Here is a 20,251-nt window from a genome sequence, read left to right on the forward strand (position 1 = left end):
CTTATTAAGCTATTCTTTTTACTAATATACTACCGCCTAGATTATAATGTAGCTTTATGAAAGAATAATTTAGTGAAATAATTTTGAAAATCAATCCAGTATTTCCAGATATTACTTCATAAAGCAAACCTACAAACTTTACCTCTTTATAATTTACACATTAACACTAGTAGGCACGAGTCTAACGCATTCTCCGTTTGCATGACAATTTTAGGGGGACAAAAAAACGTAACTTGGCCTCTATCAAGTAATATAACTTACGATCGTTTTGTGTAAACACATTTAAATAAGCTGTTACCTTTATGGTGGCCATATAACGAGTCCAGACACATTTAATTTGACTGTAAAGTATTATAACATCAGGATTTGAATGTAATGCTAACTCAATCAGGATTTATACAAATATTTAAGTTTAATTTATATTGAGTGGTAATTGAGACCATAAAGCAATTTGCGTAATTTTATAAATTGTTTCTACTGTCATATAAATGAAGTAAGTGGGCTATAGCAAATGGAGAACGAATAAATATGCTTTATGTAATTGAAGCATAATAAGCTTAATAATGATACTTTAATTATCATTTTCAGGCCGCAAGGCGAGACGTTTACGTTACGATGTGGATAAGTGTGCGTAGCAGTACGGAGTTTCATAGAAATAATACTGACCGCCTCGAGTCGATACGGTTACGATCCGTTTCCGGGTTGATAAGTGTGCTTCGCCCTTTAGTCTCTACTACTCTCTAGTTTGCCAGAGGCAAATAGGGGATTTCACCTACACTCCTCAAGTCCTCACTCTGCACTGGCTAGATGGGTTGGTAAGGCATCAGGCATTCAGGCCTCATAAACCCTTTCGTTGATTCAATAATTTTCTTCCTTGGTCGCTTTTTACGACATACGATAAGATTCTATTCTACTCTGCTGGACCTATAACCAATACATATCTTAAAGGTCCATGACATTTAAAAGCTCTACTTTTCGTCCTAATATTTATTTGACCCCAGGGGGTTCCAAACCCGCAATCCTATTGTGATCCAACGAACCACTATTTTAATCCAACTTTCTAAACTTCTTGACTAGAGAGAGGCAAAGAATATTTAACGCATCGATAGCTACCAAAGAAATGGAAGCCATAATAATAATTAAAACCCAACTTAACAAAAAACCAATAAAAAGCATTTGAACTATTTAATCAGAGCATAATCATTGAATGGAGGCAAACAAATTATGAAACCCGATCTTTAGTCCCTTACACGATCCATCAAACTTTTGACAGATGGAAAAAGTTGGTATTGTGTTGTGCGCGCGAGTGTACTTTGAGCAAGATTAAATTATTCTTAGTAGTCTGTTAGTTCAATAATTCTCGTTATTCTTTAATATTTTATTAAAGTCGAAATTGCTTAATTTGCAAAAGATAAGGCGCGTGTTTTCCAAAAAAGAAAAAATAGAATTTGACTACTAATTTACCAGTTCCCTAGATCGTTTTGCTATTATGCGCGTAAATCTACTAACTTAGAAAGTTTTTATCATGCTTCTTTTCACACCGTTAAAATCGCCTTTTCACGAAAACATAATATGATTTTCCAAGAGTCACCTTTATCTCTATCAAAATTGATTCAACAATTTTTCATATTTTTTTCTAAATGTTACATTAAATAGGCACGATAGATAAATGCATTAGAAATTGATTTTAATATCGTAACAGCTGAAAGATTGCAACGATTTGCAACTACTTACAACACAAAAAATATAAGAAAGACACGGGTCTTATCTACACTAAATACTTATATGTTTTTTAAACTCAATCGCATCACTCATCGATTGCACTAACTCAAACTTAAGATATGCTTGTAAATAATGTAAAAACATTCAATAAACCTGTCCATTTATCATCCGTGAATAAGTCTGAACAATCCTCATGTTTGCGATGACGAAAGAAACCGCCAATTTTCGGATTGCCTCATAAATATCAATTTCAGACGCTCAAATTGCAGGTTCGCCTCCATGATAAAATGATTTATGTAGTTCTGACCTAATATTTGGCGCCTGACGTTGACACTTATTATGGCGGGGACAGAGCGTTTTTAAAACTGTTTTTTTATTACAAACGAAATGTAATCAAATTGTACATTGCGAACAGCTTGAGACTGGAATGCGCTGATTGCTGCTGTCTTTCCCGGATACTATAATCTGGGACTTTTCAAGGTGAGAGTGAATAGGCACTTACAGGGAAAATATTATGTGCCATCCTAGACTGCATCTCACTTACCATCAGGTGCGATTGGGGTCAAATACCTGCCTTGTTCTGCATAAAAAAACCTTGCGTAAACTTTTTGATGCAATTTAAAGTTATGTGTGCAAGACAAAAACTGATTTCATTTAAATAAACCCTATTCGATGTCACATAAACTTATTCGAATATTACAATACGCCAACTACAAGATAAAAGCTATAAATTACGTAACACATGCGTCTTTGACTGTACCACTTACTTAGTTTGAGCGGTGGCGCTAGTGTCGCAAAAGCCGTTCGAAACTAACCTTTATGGCAATCTCATTAGAGATTATAAACATTTAATTATGACGTATTTCGATTACAGCCCACGTTAAGCAATAAAACTAAGTTATTGCTGTTAATGTTATGTTATTATTGTGATAATTATTAATAATTTCCTTGCGTGATGAAAATAGAGATGCTGTTTTGAATTTGGTGTTAGAATAAATGGGTTAATGTTTACTACATATAAAAATATGATTATAAAACATCGATGTGGTGATTTAGAGTAGGCGCACACCGTTGATTGGCCCGATTTTAAATTGTATGAAGAATCGGCCAAATCGAATCGGCGTAGTGTGCGCACTCCCATACATGCCCATACTGATCAACTGCCCGACTAAACTATCGGCCGACTAAAAATCAACGGTGTGCGCCTACTCTTAGGTACACGATTGAGTAGAGTAAGCTATGGCCGATGCCGGTGTTGATGCCATACGATGCGATGCGTTTTCCTATCACTTACCTATATAAAATATCGTCCTATCACTTTAAATAAAATTGCGTGCGTTTCAGTGACAAAACATTCACGCGAGTGATCGCTGGCAAAAGCTAGTACTAAATAGTTAAAGAATCAAATTGACTGTCTGAAGAAACATTTGGACCCTGTTCAGTCATATGCCTTTACCAGGGTTATGATCAGTCTTTGTAAAGATATAAGATGTTTCATTTAAATAAATGTTTTCTCACCCCTCACAAATTTTCATCAAAAATTTATGGAACTACAGTAGGCAATGAAATTCCTATGAATTTTAGAGGGTACCACCTGTGCGTCATGAGTCATTCGCGCCGTGACGAATGCTAAATCGAGTGGGGGATTTTTGATGCCACATTTATGTGCGTGACTGTACACGTTTCGATTTTATTATGAGTAGGTATTTTTCTTAAAATGAACTCTCCCTTTTCACTTATAACTTTGTTGTTTGAGTCGGGTTCGGGAATTTTAGATTAGTGAATAACAATTTTACATCTTAACTTATTTAGTAACAATAGACTTCAAATTTAAATCTAAAAACATGTATTGTTTTTCTGGTGAATGTACGGTTCTACTTTTTAGACTATACCTTTTTCCTTGCATCTTTTTGAATGACAACAACCACATATCTACTAAACTTTGTGGTATCCTATGTATTCTTATAACAGACACCTCTATCACACTAATATTATAAAGGCGAAAGTTTGAAGTGTGTGTGTTACTTCTTCACGCAAAAAGTACTGAACGGATTTTGATTAAACTTTACAGTATTATGTTTATAACTCAGAGTAACATAATACAGGCTATAATTTATGACGATCTGTGACAAACTGAATTTCACGCGGGTGAAGCTAGTTTAAACTAAAAGTAACCCTTTCGGCTCCCTAAAATAGCTCAGACATATAGAGTAAGTACCACTTCTAGCTTTTACATTGCTTTATGTTGATACGTCAACCCTTCGCTGTGCTTTTCCATAACTTATCATTAACGAGATAAGGTTCAAAGTTGTATTTCCTAAAATTTTCCTCTGCATTCGGTAATTAGCCCAAATTCGCTTATCAGCGGAAGGCGATTGTTGACATGCTCTGTCCGGTGATGAAATGACGTTTTGTCACGTCCTATGCACTTCAGACCATTATGCACTTTAAGTTTGAATCCATAAAGTGCATATTCCAGAAGTTGGGGACCGTGAATCGGTCTATATGGTACTGAGTAAGAAGAAAAATGAAAAATAGTTGGAGTATGCAGTTACAAGTTTGGAGTTTATGACATAGGGTTCATTTTGCGTTAATTAAACAAGGGAATGGCATGTAATAGTAGAGTTGGGCTTGAGTTCATAGGGGAAAACAAATGAAAAATAGAAAGAGGCGTATGAAAGAAGGTTCTACTTTACTTCTTATTTTTTGGTAATTTCTGTTTCGTTGGTATTAATTATAAGTAACCAGACATGACTATAATATTCGCGTAGACACATTTTTATAGATCATCCATTATTATTATTTATATCAGATAATTTAGTCTCCACTGTAAGAACTTTTTCAATTTACCATAATTTAGTCTTCTTCACTATACAGAGTGATTTTGTTATCAGTAATTATCCAAATTTTTAGGAGCGACTCAGAATCAGTAACTTAATCGATTTACGTAAAGAAAACATTTTTTTTTCATATTTAATTATTTTTACCCGCTGCGCACGGTTTCAAAATTGGCTCACGTGGAAAATTTGCTTTTTTCATAGAAAAATAGAATAATGGTACACAAAAATAAGGCTTAACATTTAAAAATTAAGACATGGGAATTAGAATTGGGAATAAATAAATAGAATTCAATAATTTTTATCGCGAAAAATACCGCGATTAAGAATAATTAAGATAAAGTTGTATTATTAAATTGCTCTATAGAGTTTTTTTTTTAAATGGATCCTTTTAATAACAAAATCACCCTGTATGAACACGACCCTCTCCAATTTACCAGAAAATGGAGGATTTGGCTTACACTCCCGCCGCTGGCCAGACGGGTTATTCTCATAGTTAAATCTGTAAAATATTAGTAATACTGCTAGACTAAACTAGTCATTGTGAAGTAAGGCGGCGCGCACACTAGCGTGGCAATCGCGAACGGCAGGTAAACGCGATTATGCACGCTAGCGCGCTCGCTGTTACAAAGATTGGGTTGACGCGTCTTAGTTATAATAATACTATGCTGCGTGGAGAGATTTGGTCTAAGCACAAAGCTAAATTGAAGCGTTGAATGGTTGAATTTCAAATTATTACATTTGTGAATCAATCTTTTAGAAAAGAAATAATTCAAGAGCAATTTAGAAAAAAAAGACGGGTTAGTAGTAGTTTCGCACGATATTCCTTCGCACGAATGAGCGAAACGTCCCCTTTTAATAATATTTTTTTTTAGTAGGCGTTTCGCCCTAATGTATGAAAAGTATTAAAAACGGGTGCGAAATGCGAATGGACCCCTTTGAGAACTAGTAATCGCATACTACTAGTTCAAAAAAGAGTCGATTCGCACGCGATTTCAATACTTTTATTACATCATCCGGGCGAAACGCCTACTAAAAAAAAAATAATGAAAGGGGACGTTTCGCACATTCGTGCGAAGGAAAATCGTGCGAAACTACTACTAACCCAAAAAGACAAAACAGTTTTGTTATGACGTGGTGAATACTGAAGTAAGTAAGAAAGAAAAATAGTTTATTTGGTTCAAACAAACGTTTTACACAATTTAAATTACTTATTGTATTAATTATTGCAGGTATGTTAATAGGTAATACAGTTATAAAAGTTACTGTTTTGTGTAAATTGAGTAAATAAGTAGGTAGGTACTTAAAAAAATTCTCGGCGTTTTTCAGCGAAGGAACATAATTATACTAAGCGCAAGACCAGCTATAAGAATCTTAGGATGCTTTTGCTCAGCAGTGGACGTTTTTTGGTTAAAAAATAGAAAAAAAATTGTGGACTCAAAATATTGTTACTCCAAGTCCAGAGACTTCTCATTAGGATTATGGCTCAAGCCAATAACCGGCAAGGTCTGTAGTCTGTCTGTACCTATCCTTAACCCGTATAATAAGGAAGTGTGCACACTCGCGGACAATCGCGGCAGGTAGACGCGATTTCACGCTCAGCTCATCATAAAGGCATCCCGTACGCTTGAGGCATTTAGTTACACTCTTACATTGCTATGCACGGAAGTTTGAACCCTATTGCGCTGGCTTTAAGTGTTAAATTGGAATGCACTTATACAAGAATGACTAGTATGAATGGAGCAGCTGCCTACGTTTGTTTCGTAAGGAATTAGCGCTATTTGTAAAATTGTTGGAATATTTTGTGTCATAATTTAAAAGTTCCGTAAGTTCTATGCAATTAGGTACTTCAAAATCTACTTAATTTTTAGCATCGAAAATTACACGAATTTAACTGGATTTACTGGATCAGCTCTGATTTATTAGGATATTAAACAAAAAGGTGAAATATGACTGTATGAAAATAAGTTATGGTGAACTAACATTTCATAGCATTCATAACTCGATTTTAACTATTAAATTCAAATATTCAAGCCGATAGCAATCCTGAATTCATTCTTGAGTAACGATTTATTCTTGCGTGGCGTTTCACAATAGGTACGACGCGTTTACTTTATACAGTGTGCGTTTACCTTTATATTTTATAGCCCGTGAAATTCACCTTAGATTCGCATCCTCAGTCGGATTGACAACATTTTTACATTCGATTCTAGATCTTATTACTAAACACATAGAAGTTACACAAATATAAGAGGGTACCTAGATTCCGAGAACATTGTAAAGGAATCTGCGTCTTTTTTGTAAAGGCTGAACGAATTGCGATGAATAAAAAGCAGTAAGTTTGAGATTTATGAGGAATGTAAATGTTATAGTAACGGTTTACATCCAGGGTCATCCAGGTGGTAGAGTAAAAAAAGTTTCTGTAAAACAAATGGTACCTACAAATCTCTGAGTTAGCAATAGTCAAAATGGTATTGAATAGCTATTCGAGATTTCGCTAGTTTGATCCCCGTTGTCCCCTTGATTGTTTTGTGAACTCTTTCTTAAAACAAGCTTACGTTTAAACGTTTTCGTTAATGAAAACTGTAAGGAGTTGTTTCAAGTAATATGATAATATGTATGTCGTAGCATTTGAGTTTTCCTCAAAATATTTTACCGATATAAACTGACGTGCAATTAGTAGTTGTTCAAGCAGAATTTGGATAAAAATTTATAATCGCAGGTTTTTAAGGCCAAATACGAGAAGGCTTGGCATTGAAAAAGTGCATTTCAGGCGTGTAAAGCCGCGTGCAAACTATGAAAGTAGAGTAGTTGTTTAAGATTAAGAATAAGAAATTTATTTATAACATTCATACATGTCAAATATTTTTAATTTTTCTGTCATATATTTTAGAGATTCTTTATTTTCGACTAACAAATGAAGTACTTCTTCCGTAGATTATGGCTACGAATTGGGCAACTTTTACAAAGCAATTATCTTCATAATATTTACGTTAAAAGTATCGATTACCACTTTTTAAGTTCAAATATGGAGACGTATATGGGCACTAGTGATTCTCAGTCTTTTTATCGATGTTTGTGGGCTTGAACTATCGATATGGCCCTTTTTTACATGTCTTTAAAGATGCTTGTCTTTAAGGCTGATTTTTTAATCATTGAAAAACTTTTAAACGAAGAGTGAAATTTTCCTTTTGTTATAATCTCGGTATGGGAAATATGTGACAAAATATTGGTCTACATTGAATAAAATGTTTTTAATTTTGATTAGATTTTATTTTATTTTGTGAAATGTTTTGCATGTTTTGCGTGGTACATTTCTTCAGTGGTTTTGATAGTAGATATTACTGCAGTCACTTATCAGACAAGTCTGTCTACAAGGGAATTTTCAGATTTTCACGTTCGTTGTTCCTATAAAAACGTTGGTTTCAATCTGATCTGATTTATGTTTGGACTGCTAAGTAGATTAAAAGCCTATTATAACAAAACATGCCCTTACCTGTTTGATTGATGACCATGACCACTCTATCAAGAGTGTAATGACGACGAAAAAGATTTGCTCGATGGACCGAAGACCTCAAGTCGGATGAATAGAACTTATGCCCATTACCCAGTAGTAAACTGACATAGTCTGTAACAAAAACAAAACTGTCGATAACTGAAAACTATCGATAATTTCAAACACATCACTAGCCGTCAGATAAAGGCGGCACTTCACACGACAAAGTCAATATTGGCTGTTGAGATTTTTGAGCGATTGCCATGCCTTATTACTTGTTAGCCCGGCGTGCGTGAATGCGTTTGTGTTCGGTATGGAACGTGATATTCCGGTGCAACGAATGATATTTCTCATTTGGAATTATTTTACAATGCTCGTACCGATGAATGTTCGCACTAAATTCTTTAATGCACTTTTCATAGACAAATAGAGCAATTTTCTACGTACTTTCTGAAATCTATGCTCTTTATTCATAGTAGTTCAATTTTATGCGATTGTGAAATAGATTCATTATCATCATCTCGGCCATAGGACGTTCACTGCTAAACGTCGGCCACCTCCAATGCTTTCCATGTTGCCTGGTTGGTATCGGTGTGAAATAAATTAACTTTAGGATAACTACACTAATGGAACAGAAATAAAATATACCAAAAAGGAAGAAATGAAAAAAATGCACCGGAAACTGCTAAGTTGGTAGCGCGATTTGTCAGTGCTACCAACCTGATGGCTGGAAACACGCAATAGTTAGGTTAAATTCATATTTAGAAACGTTCTGAACGTTGATTGATTCGCACTATTAGTTTTAAAAGTATGTGTGAAAGGACATAAAATAAAACTGCATTAGAAAATAAAGTTTCTTAGTAAGAAGTTGAACTTAATTTTGCGCTCTTTGTGCCTTATTTTAGGAGCAATTAATATTTGATAAGAAAAACAAGTTCTAGTGCAATTTTGTGGAAAAAAACTCACCTTGTATGACTACACAATTAAAAATCTGTCTGAATTCGCAATCTGGGACTCTTACAAAAAGTAGGAACATTTTGACTTGAAAAGAGCTCTTAGAAGTTCTTTCAGCACACAATTTGACTAAATGCTGCAAGATTTTCCTGAATATAAAAGTAAGGTTTCAAAAAGCATCATCATCTTTCATATATATATTATTATGCTCAAGCTTATGTCAATAAGAAAATACTACAGCTTTAAGGTTCTCAAGTTATAAAAAGACAAAACAGGATTTTCCTAGTCCCATCCCATATAAAACATATCAAAAGGTGTCAGACATTTTACAACTGACGTTATAAACTGAAAACGACGTCGTAAATCCAGAAAGATGACGCGAAATCTCTTTATTTGAAAGCAAACACCTCTGTAATAAGTTGTTCCTAGCAAACACGGTGAAGCAGGACGATCCTTAAGTGGAAATAAACAACGCTAATTTGCTTGTACTGTAATCCCTACTTCGCTGAAGAGGCTGGAACGAGTTCCGCAATAAAATAACAATGTTAAACATCATTCGCAAATGAAATGCTTACACGCGAGTGCCCTCCAAGTAACAATACTAAGGCAATTATGCCTGAGACGTCCGCTCTCTGCGACCTCGGCCACTCGAATGAGGAACCACTCGAATAAAACAAAACTCGCTATTACCTACCCCCGCTATTGTTCCATTTTTGAAAAAATATTCTCTATTCAAACGGGCCAATGGAACGGGCGCGGCTTAGTTCGTTGATTGGCCGACGACCTCCCTTCGTTGCAAGTGGAAATAAAAAGTGCTCGGGTAAATGAGTCGCGCTGTCTCTTTCTGGCTGTTAGGTCGTTTGTATTTGTGTCCCGCTCGGTTTTTCGTGTTAATTGCAAGCATGAGAGGATGTGCAAGGGTAGTGGGACCTTGAGTGTTGCACGTGCATGGAGGCTGTGGCAACCATTCAGTCAGTATGGGGGAAGCTGTTTACAATATACTCATCGTTGAGGGCCTCGGATTGCGTTTGTTTTACCGTATTAGCGATCGACTGCAGCCATTGCTTTTTTACAGACTTTTATAACGGTTCATGATTTATATTATGAAACTCTCTATTACTTGTAATACTTACATAGTTTGTAATGCATAATGCAAAAATAAAATAATAAATTATGAAATATTTTATCGGTAATCGCATAATTCACGAACAAAAGATTTGTTACGTGCCTTCCATCTCGTTATAGTAAGCTAAATCTTGCCAAAATTCAGTACCTGTACGTACAGTTGGCACCACATTAGACTAAGATATTTTTTCAGTTTTGTTGATGTTTAAAAAAATTAGAGTTTCGGCTCTGTTGTACTGAATTAAGAATTTTTCAGTTGACATTTGCGTACTAATTAGCGTCAATTGGATAGCATAACGTGAGAGGGTGTCTGATGATGGAACTCGCATTTTCATATAGCATCAATTCAACATCTTATCATCATCATCTTATATTATCATTTAGTCCATAAATGATCAGTATTATAACTGTAACATCTATAATGCACTATTATGGAAGCAATAAAGATATTGTGTATCTTTGTGCCGTAACATGGCTGACGAGACAAAAACATTACTTTTATACTTTTTTTCCAGGAATCTGGCGGCACCTCGACCACCGAGCGAGGCCGGCAACTCCTCGCTTGAGACGTTCACAGCGCTACACAAAGAGAACTGCCACAGACTGGAGTACCTGGTGGAGCGGCAGAAGCAGCTGTGCCTGCTCTCTGATAAGATGATACAGGTAATGCTTAGGCTGTGATTATGGAATCATGCAAAATCGGCCAAGCGTATACGTTTAAGCGAATCTACATATTATATGAAGTTTTATCGGGATTGGTATTTAAATCTTTAAAGTAAGTACGTCTCCTGGGGGCAAAATTATATCCATGACAGTTTTAATTTCGATCGCTGCATACAAAAAAATAAAAACGCCGTACGCAGTGATTTCCGTATTTTAATTTTCAAGTTTGTCACTTTGTTTAGGAAGAAGTCTATCATTAGTCTCATGGAAATTACTTAGGATTTTTTGGTAACTTAAAATTCCTGATTTCTTAGCTAATAAGAAAAATTTTTAAGGCGTTCTCGAAGAACAAAAGATTCGTATACGAATTAAAATTCGAACGCTTCAAAAATACGTCCCCAGACGCAGTATTTAGGGTATTTTCACCAGATAAAATCCCATTACTAGATCCACGATTGTGATCGTTAAACGAGAACTTTATTGAGGCATCAACTCGACGTAATTAAATGCATTTTATTAACTCGAGGAAATTGATTTCGAATGACATCATTAAAATCATTGCGCTCGTAAAAGGTTTAAGTAAGTTGATTGGGTGGACTTGGTCATAAAGGACAATGTTGGAGGAATCCCAGTAATCCTATGGGATATGACGGTAGGATTATGCGTTCTGTTTTTGTAGGCATTGAAGGAAATCTCGTCAAGTGTAGAGTTTCGTAGTTATGTTTTTTAAACAATAGGCAATATTTGTTAAGTTTTGGGTCTATAAGTAGGTATATTGCTTATGATAATGTATTTTATTGATATTTTTTTTTGTTATAAGACTGTGCCATAGACAGACTACTCAGATTAATGTGTGTTATTATATCATTCCTCAGTTATTATGTATGTAGAGTCTATTATACCATGTAATAAATAAATGAATGAAAAGTTATATTAATTTTGGGAGTAATTAATTTACCTACTTTATCAGATTTTTCCTTGTATTATCTTACAATCTCGCATCCCAGACTTACAGTAATTTAGGGACGTGTGGGTAATCAGGGTCCAGTTCGGTCATATTTTAAAAGTTTCATTGCTGGCTTTCGGATGTAGACCGTGGTCAGAATTTTTGTTACGCAATTAACGTAATTTTTAGAATAGAATACAATACAATAGAATAGAATAATTGTTTATTTGCATAAAATATGGTACACAGTTGTTACAGCTAAAAAATAAGTTCACATGTTTTGCTACATAAGAAGCATGCAGGTTTGAATATTAATACACAAAAAGAAACAATTTACTTTTCATTATTAAGTTCCTGCAACTTACGAAGGCGAGTGAGCTTTACTTGTATGTGTACGTGTACACGCACAAAACGATAATGTAATGTCATTATACGTCTATCAAAACTTTTGAAAAAAACGAACAATAGCGAGCCACCACACATGTAAAGCTCACTCGCCTAAAAGACCCAAAGTAATGCGAGAGCTAAGTAACGGTTGCTCACAAGTTTTGGTACTTTTTTTTCCAGTCTAGGATGGTACTAATTACTGTCTAAAACCTTTCAGGTGCTCCAGACAGGGGCGGTCCAGGCCATCGAGGAGTGTCAGCACCAGTTCAGGCACAGCCGGTGGAACTGCAGCACCACCACCAACGCCAACTCCTCAGACATCTTTGGCGGCGTGCTGAAGTTCAGTAAGTGTTTACGGGACTAATCTTCGCGCACTATTTTCGTTCGTTCGTTCGTTTCAGCCGAAAGACGTCCACTGCTGGACAAAGGCCTCCCCCAAAGATTTCCACCTTCGTATGGCACCTCAGGCACCTCCCGCATTGGCCACGCTGATGGCCGCTGGGGCAGGAAAGTTCTTGAGTGGCGACCACGAGCCGGAAGACGGCCGAAGGTCGTACATTTTACGTAGTGCAGTGGTACACTAACCTAATCCTAGTGTCCGTGATACCCACTCGGCATGGGACACACTGAAAACCAGCGTCGTGGCCTTCCTCACCGTGGGCCACGGCATATGCTGAGTGGGGTCCCATTGCGATGGGCATCGCTGTTGCGACAAGGTGGCACTACTCAGTCCACATTCTCTTCCATTGTTAATATTTATGTGTTACCTCTGTCTTTCTTTTATAACTTACCTTTTTTGTCCATGTGTGATGTCCAAAGCAATAAATGTTTCTTTCATTCTTTCTCTAATCTTAGTAACTACTAAAATAATAACCTTCCTATCTGTGCGACCTTACTACCTCTCGTTCTCTCCACTGCAATTGCCAGGATCTTCAACTTGGCCGTTTGAAATAGGTTATGTGACTAGAACTGGGGAAAATTAAATGTCTTGGAACTCGAAGGCTTAAAAATATATTTCGAAGAATAGGTGGAGTTCGAACGAAAGAGTGCGAGTATAGCGTAGAATGTATATGAACCTCCGATGGAAAAAAGGGGTTAAAAACCTCACTATGAAGAAATCAAAAAGTTTAATATCAGCCCAAACAAAATAAACGAATTTTTTAAAATTGTAGAGAACATCTTGGAATAATAATTGTTACAAGACAGACGCCCGTATTCACAAACGATACGTGCTTAAGTGAAGCAGCAAATCGAACGCACAGCGTTGAATAGAGCTCTATGATTGGTTTGTGTGTCACCCTGTGCGTCCACGCTCACTGTGAGACCTCATAGTAATGTTTGTGAATACGGGCGTTAGTATTCGTAAATAAATCTCATGTGACTTGACTTATCCTTAGGATAGGTGTTGCTGTTGTCTATGTAATTAGTTTGTGCTATTTACATAATCATAGTTAGCACTGTTTGTTCTTAGACCGTGTAGCCCCACTTAGCGCTTCAGTGCCAGTGTTTGAAGATTTCAATGCATTTGTATGGCCTTTGTTACGCTGGAACTGAGTGCGAAGTGCAAAATTTAATAAGCCAAGAAAATTCTGTGATATTTTATTTACCTAGCTTTTTTTCTTCCAATAGATTTGTCATTTGGTTTTATCACACCTAGACTTTTGGATGGAAATAGGGAATATTGATGGACTTCTAAACATCAGTCTAACTACACTAGTATTATAAAGAGGAATCATTATTGATTGTTTGTTTGAAGGGAATAGGTTCCGAAACTACTGAATCTCAGATCATAGAAATATGATCTGAGTACTGAACCGATTTGAAAAATTCTTTCACATTATTTCTGATGAACATTGTGCTGTACGAAGTTCACCAGGTTAACTAGTTGTCAGTAAGAACGATTATCCTACTTTTTCAAACTACATATTATAAGTCCTAAAAAACACATGAAATAAACAAAATCTGTGACTGACCGGTGCTAATGCGAGCAAAACCGCGGGCTAAACTAATGCACTTTCATATTACTTGGCTAAATATGAATAGGTATACCTTAACACATACGATGCGCATTCACATATTGAAACCGAACGAAATAACATTTGGTCAAAGGGCCGCCACCACGCCACAAACCTTTGAAGTTGATCGTAAAGCTTTGTACAAATAACTCGACTTTGCCATGCCATTCAGAACTCTAAACACAGGCAGATGTGGACAGGTGTTTACTGAATACTTGGGACCAGCTGTTTAAGTATCAATCAGCGAAATAAACTGTTTACGTTACATTTGGTAATGCATAAGTACCTACCATGTGTTCCTTAGCTTAATTGTTAGTTTGATCATTATTTATTAACTAAATAGGTTATAAGACTTGCAAAACCTCAAATCAAGTAAAAATATTAAATTAAGATCATTTTTTTTCTTTATGTGACAAAATAGTTAAGCTGTGATAGCTTGTAAAAGAAAACTTAAGAATATACTAATTTGCCTGTCTGTTGTACTAATTCTAACTTTGAAAGGATTCAGTAGGTACACACTCGTACCGAGAAAATCGGATTTTCTAACTTGGACTATTGGTATTTAAGAAGAGATTTTTTCAAATAAAGCAAGTGGGACAGTTGACAATTTAATAATTGTCGGACAAGTATCTAACATTTTCAACTTTAAATATCAAGTCTAAGTAGAGGAGATATTTTAAGAACACAGAACAGAGTGGCTGTTTTTCCATTTCAATTATGATAAATGCCATTGCTATTTTTCCAAACGATTCACCAATTTGTTATCCCAATACTTTTGCTTGCCAACGATTTTTAGAACCCCCGCATCCGTTTCACATGGCTCATCTCCACTTCAAGAATTATTCAAGGAATATCTTCATGTTTGTTTATTTTCTAATGTCGGCTGCTGGCATCACGCGTGTCAGTGTTGACTGATCAGCTCAGCGTGTAAGATAAACCAGGAACGGCTGACCAGTATAACCTGACTTTTAAAGTCTTGTACAATCGATAGTTTCCAAGGAATTTCAAAAGTAATTGGTTTGGGCAGAGCTCTTTGGGAATGGTCAACCGGCGCCAGGACATTGAACTAGTGTACCGATTTTTGAAACTATTTTAGGGAGACTGAAGTTGGAGTGGGAACAGTTGTATGACGCAGTAGGTACATACTCTTTACACAAAACAAGTTTTTAAAGCTATATAATTAGTATTTAGCCAAAGCCATATAGACCGCGGTTTTGAGCGAATTCGATCTATCGAAGAAAGTAAAGTCTAACTAAATCAATTGATATTTTATTTTATAATTTTTTATACTGCACATTTGCACCGCATTGCCTTTAGGGGGAAACACCTGGATGCGACCAGCTGTTGTGGAAATCTTGTAAAGAACTTTATTCTTGACACAGTAGTTAAAATTATAAAAATAGTGTTTGCCTCGCCATCAATACGTATATTAATAACATATTCGTATTTTTTTTGTATGTTGAAGCTCTTATATTATGATGATAATTATTTCCAGAGTCCCGTGAATCAGCATTCGTGCACGCGCTGTCAGCCGCCGCGCTTGCGCACGCAGTAGCACGCGCGTGCAGTCGCGGCGAGCTCAACGAATGCTCGTGCGACGCTCGCGTTCGCAAGCGAACACCGCGCCATTGGCAGTGGGGAGGATGTTCGGAGGTAATACCAAATGCTTCTTTCTTTTGTTTCTTCATTGCTAACTCTTCTTCTGTCTATCTACCACAGAGTAACTGGAGTGTGTAATGTCATGAAGAGGTAGACAATAAATGTTTGTGTAGTGCGAGCATTCGTAAGCGAACAACACCACTGGCACAGTGAGGACATTATTTTATTATTATTTATTTAATTATGTAAAATAATTCCTCTTCAGTAAGTAAAAACCGATTTGTTTGTGACTATGAAGAACTTATGAAGTTAAATCCTAGAATCATGACTTTATACTTTAAATTATAGCGTATAAGATGGGTATTTTATTCGTCAATAATAATATTAATAAAATTAACGATTCTTTTTTACAAATTCCAGGATATAAGATACGGCGAGAAGTACAGTCGAGACTTCGTGGATTCGAAAGAAGATAAGAACTCAGATGAAGGCTTGATGAATCTGCACAACCACGAGGCTGGGCGAAGAGTAAGTTGGAAATTCATTTGTGATATCGTTTTTTCACAGCATCTTTCCACGAAACCGAAAATAGGAGTAAGTGGAGACAAGAAATTGCCCTGTAATAGTTCTTTCAAGTAGAATAGGACCACTCCTACTGTTCCAATGGCGAGTCGTAAGAGGCGAGTGTGATGATGATAAGGAAAGTTACCATCAATGAGGGTCCGACTGAAGAGAGAGACCGTTTGCATTCAGTCGCTTCTTCATCATCATTATTACAGCGAATAGTTGACAATAGTTTACAGCTGGACAAATTAAATCTCCTCTGAGAATTTTTACAACGACCAGTCCTACGATGCCCGCATCCAATTGCTTTTAACGAACTTCATCAAATCGTTGGTCCACCAAATTGCGTTTTCTAGCTTCGTTTTCGTGGCTTCCTAGTCTCTAAGTCTTTATTCCATATCTCTGCAATTTTATACTTTTGTTGTTGTCCCCAGGCGGTCCGCAGCCGAATGCAGCGCGTATGCAAGTGCCACGGCATGTCAGGCTCATGTTCAGTGCGAGTATGCTGGCGTCGCTTGCCGCAGCTGCGACTTGTAGGCGACGCGCTCGCCACCAGATATGAGGGCGCTTCGCATGTCAAGGTTGGTACTATCATAGTAGTCATACCCAACGCTGTCAGTGTTGAACTACCCTTTCGAAAGTCAGAGAAAGAGAGTCACCATTCCTAACCTTTATTCTTAGATGGGCGATATGTACTCACCACTAGATATGAGAGCGCTTCGTATTTTAAGGTTGGTATGCAAATTTTCAGTTGATGATTACGTCTCAACTAGCCCAATGCAAGCTTCTATAACTGCAGGTATTTTTTGCGCTTGTCCAGATGCATTTTTTCATGTAAAAAGGATACTAGCAATTTTCCAACTGTATTTTTGTATTAACTTTTCAGATAGTAGAACGGAAGAGAGGCAAGAACATACGGAAACTGCGACCACTTCACGCAGACATGAAGAAGCCCAACAAAACGGATTTGGTGTACTTGGAAGATTCCCCTGATTACTGCGAACCTAATGACGAGTAAGTTTTCAGACATTATGTCCATTATGGCTATGTTTCCTTTTTCACAAGCGTAAGGGAACGAACTGCAGACTGTGATGAAAATTAATCGTCATTTTGGTGTAGAATGTGCTGAGGTAAAGACTAAAAAATGTGTGTAGTAAACATTTTCAAGTAATAGATCGTACCCAATATCAAAGTATACGTCATATTTTTGCCTCTCTTAGAGAAGAGATTCATATTATGCTTTTCTTCTTTCTAGTTCTTTCTCCTCATGTTCTCTTCCACACAATTTTATATGTGCTAGTCATTAACTCGTATGTACCTATAACATAAGTAATTCGTGACACGATCTTGATATTGTCAGGAGTGCTATGCTAACTCCATTCTGTAAATGTGTCGGCATCTTCATCTACACTGGTCATCACAAAAATCGGCCCACCTACGTTTTACAGGAAAACTCATTTCTACTGACACAATCATGGTGCCCCAACAATATTGGTTTTATTTGAAAGCCCAATAAATATCCTTAAAGAAAAACACATTTAATTTCCTAATAAACGATTAACATATTATACAATAAATGTGACTTGAAAAACTTGAAAAAAGACCTCACTTTGGGCTCACCTCTGGGATCAATTAGACCAATTTTTATGGTTATAAAACCAAATAATGATCTCACGTGTCCTCTTTAACAGATGGATAGCGATTAATCCCAATTTAACAGTTTTATAGCCATAAAAGTTGGCTCAAAGTGACTCTGGATTCTTCTACAGACACATTTTCGGGGTAAAAACCTTTCCTTTAATGAAATGAAGTTTAGAACAAGGCTTTTAAATGGTAATATAGTAAAGTAATATTGGTGGGAAGTGGGGATGCATACGTTTGAAAGTGCTTGTCGCGGGAGGGTCGATTTTTGTGATGACCAGGTATATCACTAATCTCGTGTATTAATAACATTACTTGTGACTATTCCAGACTCGGCATTCTCGGCACGCGTGGTCGTACATGTAACCGTACATCAGCAGGGCTTGACGGCTGCCGGCTGCTGTGCTGCGGTCGTGGGTACCAGACGCGCGTGCGCGATCATGAGGAGAAGTGCCGCTGCAGGTGAGACCCTTTGGCCGTAAACTTGATCCTTGAGGCTTGAAATGCCTTTTTATTTAAGCAAAAGGACGTCCACTGTTAGGAAAAGGCTTTCCTCTAGCTAGAATTTCTACAGCGACCGGTTCTGTGCTGTCCGGGTTCAGGTGGTTTACGCTATCTTCACGAGATCGTCGGCAAAACACATAACAGATGGCAGTGGATTAGTGATATCTGTGGTAACTAAGTACTTGAATGGAAACTGTGACTCGGTAAGCTGACATGCTGACAGTCGATCTCATATTGACTTTTTGAAGAAAAACAAATTCATTGATGGCTTACATCTTTATCCAAAAGTATAAGACGTTTGGGCAGCGTTGCGTTTACGATGTGAAAATTCCATACTAAGGCTTTGTTGGACCATCTAACTTTGACCGTAACTATAACGATAACCGGTGTTTTTTGTATAGAGTTTGACAGATTTCTGACGTTTGTCAAAGTTAAAGTATGATGGTGCAACCCAGCCTAATTTTTAGTGTTACCTTAGGTACTTTTAACGAGGAGGTAACGATATGCGAGGAGGTCAATGACGATGGTCTTACAGGTGCTGCTGAAAGTGATCCTGTATCTACACTAATATTATAAAGAGGACAACTTTGTTTGTTTGTTTGGTTGTAATGAATAGGCTCAAAAACTACTGGACCGTTTTTAAAAATTCTTTCACCATTCGAAAGCTACATTATCCACGAGTAACATAGGCTAAATTAAATTTTGGAAAAACATAGGGTTCAGGGGTCCACGCGCGCGAAGCCGCGGGCGGAAAGCTAGTCATGTATAAAGATAAAGCCTATTTTACAAGGTTTAAATCAAATCTCGTTGTCTTTTTAGGTTCGTCTGGTGTTGTCGGGTGCACTGCGAGCTCTGCCGCTCCAAGAGAGACCACCACGTCTGCAACTAGGAGGCTACATACAACGAGACCAAATGCTTTACCATCGTTGAGATATTGTTCGATAAATGGAGGAATTTCGATAATGTTGACTAAGATCGTTTCATCCACGAAGACGCGCCCCACCATTCTTCCGCTAATGTTTGAGTGTTATCGGTACACGCTGAATTATCCATGAGTGCACACGCACACTACAATAATGACGCTTGGATTGCTCGAATCAAACTTCCCTCGACCAAAAATTGGTGGGGCGCGTCTTCGTGGATGAAACCATCTATACGACTACAGAATAGGATCCAGTAGTTTTATAACGTCTGACCTTTCTTTGACAATTTGAGTATGATATTGTCTCAAGTATGAACTTGAATAATTTTGGAACCACCAAATCTATCGCCATTTTTCATTGGTATCTTCTACTAAACTTTTGTAATGCTCTTGTTTATTAAATTCTGTTGTCGACTGTAGATGTTAGCTCTCCAATAATATTATTATGATCTTCGTATGAGACAATTTGTAAAATTAATCTTAATTTTTTGTTAAATTGACTATTCCAAGTCCAAGTCCCATAATATTAGGTAAACAACCTTAAATCTGGAATAGGAACTTTTGGAAACATATTTGGATTTATATTTGGAATTCTATTTTCAAATTGCAATCAACCTTCTTTTGTTAAATTCATTTTTGTATCTTGCCAGTATTCTTTTAGCCTTGCTTTTGTTAATTTGTCAAATAAATTATTTCTTCTATGTTTTAAATGGACTGATTTAGTTTAAGTGATTATGTATTTTCTGATAATAAGCTTTAAAGTATTTACAGTATTACCTACTAACTTATTTGTGTTTTTGATGTAAAAATTGTAAATAGCGCTTTTGTTAATACAATTTATAAATATAATATTTAAGTCTTGATGAAAGATGTTAT

The 20,251-nt window shown here is 36.6% G+C and overlaps 1 protein-coding gene across 1 annotated transcript in view; it reads left to right on the forward strand.

Annotated features, from left to right (window-relative positions):
- LOC114364898 (protein Wnt-1) overlaps positions 1-19,500 on the forward strand; it is a 95,411-nt gene extending 75,911 nt beyond the window's left edge. Inside the window, exons 2-9 of the mRNA XM_028321258.1 lie at positions 10,650-10,797; positions 12,348-12,474; positions 15,641-15,798; positions 16,165-16,272; positions 16,743-16,889; positions 17,195-17,322; positions 18,280-18,411; positions 19,273-19,500. Coding sequence (XP_028177059.1) covers positions 10,650-10,797; positions 12,348-12,474; positions 15,641-15,798; positions 16,165-16,272; positions 16,743-16,889; positions 17,195-17,322; positions 18,280-18,411; positions 19,273-19,342 — 1,018 coding nt within the window. The 3' untranslated portion in view covers positions 19,343-19,500. The remainder of the gene's footprint in view (positions 1-10,649; positions 10,798-12,347; positions 12,475-15,640; positions 15,799-16,164; positions 16,273-16,742; positions 16,890-17,194; positions 17,323-18,279; positions 18,412-19,272) is intronic.
- The last annotated feature ends 751 nt before the right edge of the window (positions 19,501-20,251 follow it).

Source organism: Ostrinia furnacalis, unplaced genomic scaffold (genome assembly GCF_004193835.3).
Source record: "Ostrinia furnacalis isolate ACB-3 unplaced genomic scaffold, ASM419383v2 OfSCF0440, whole genome shotgun sequence".
NCBI lineage: Eukaryota > Metazoa > Arthropoda > Insecta > Lepidoptera > Crambidae > Ostrinia > Ostrinia furnacalis.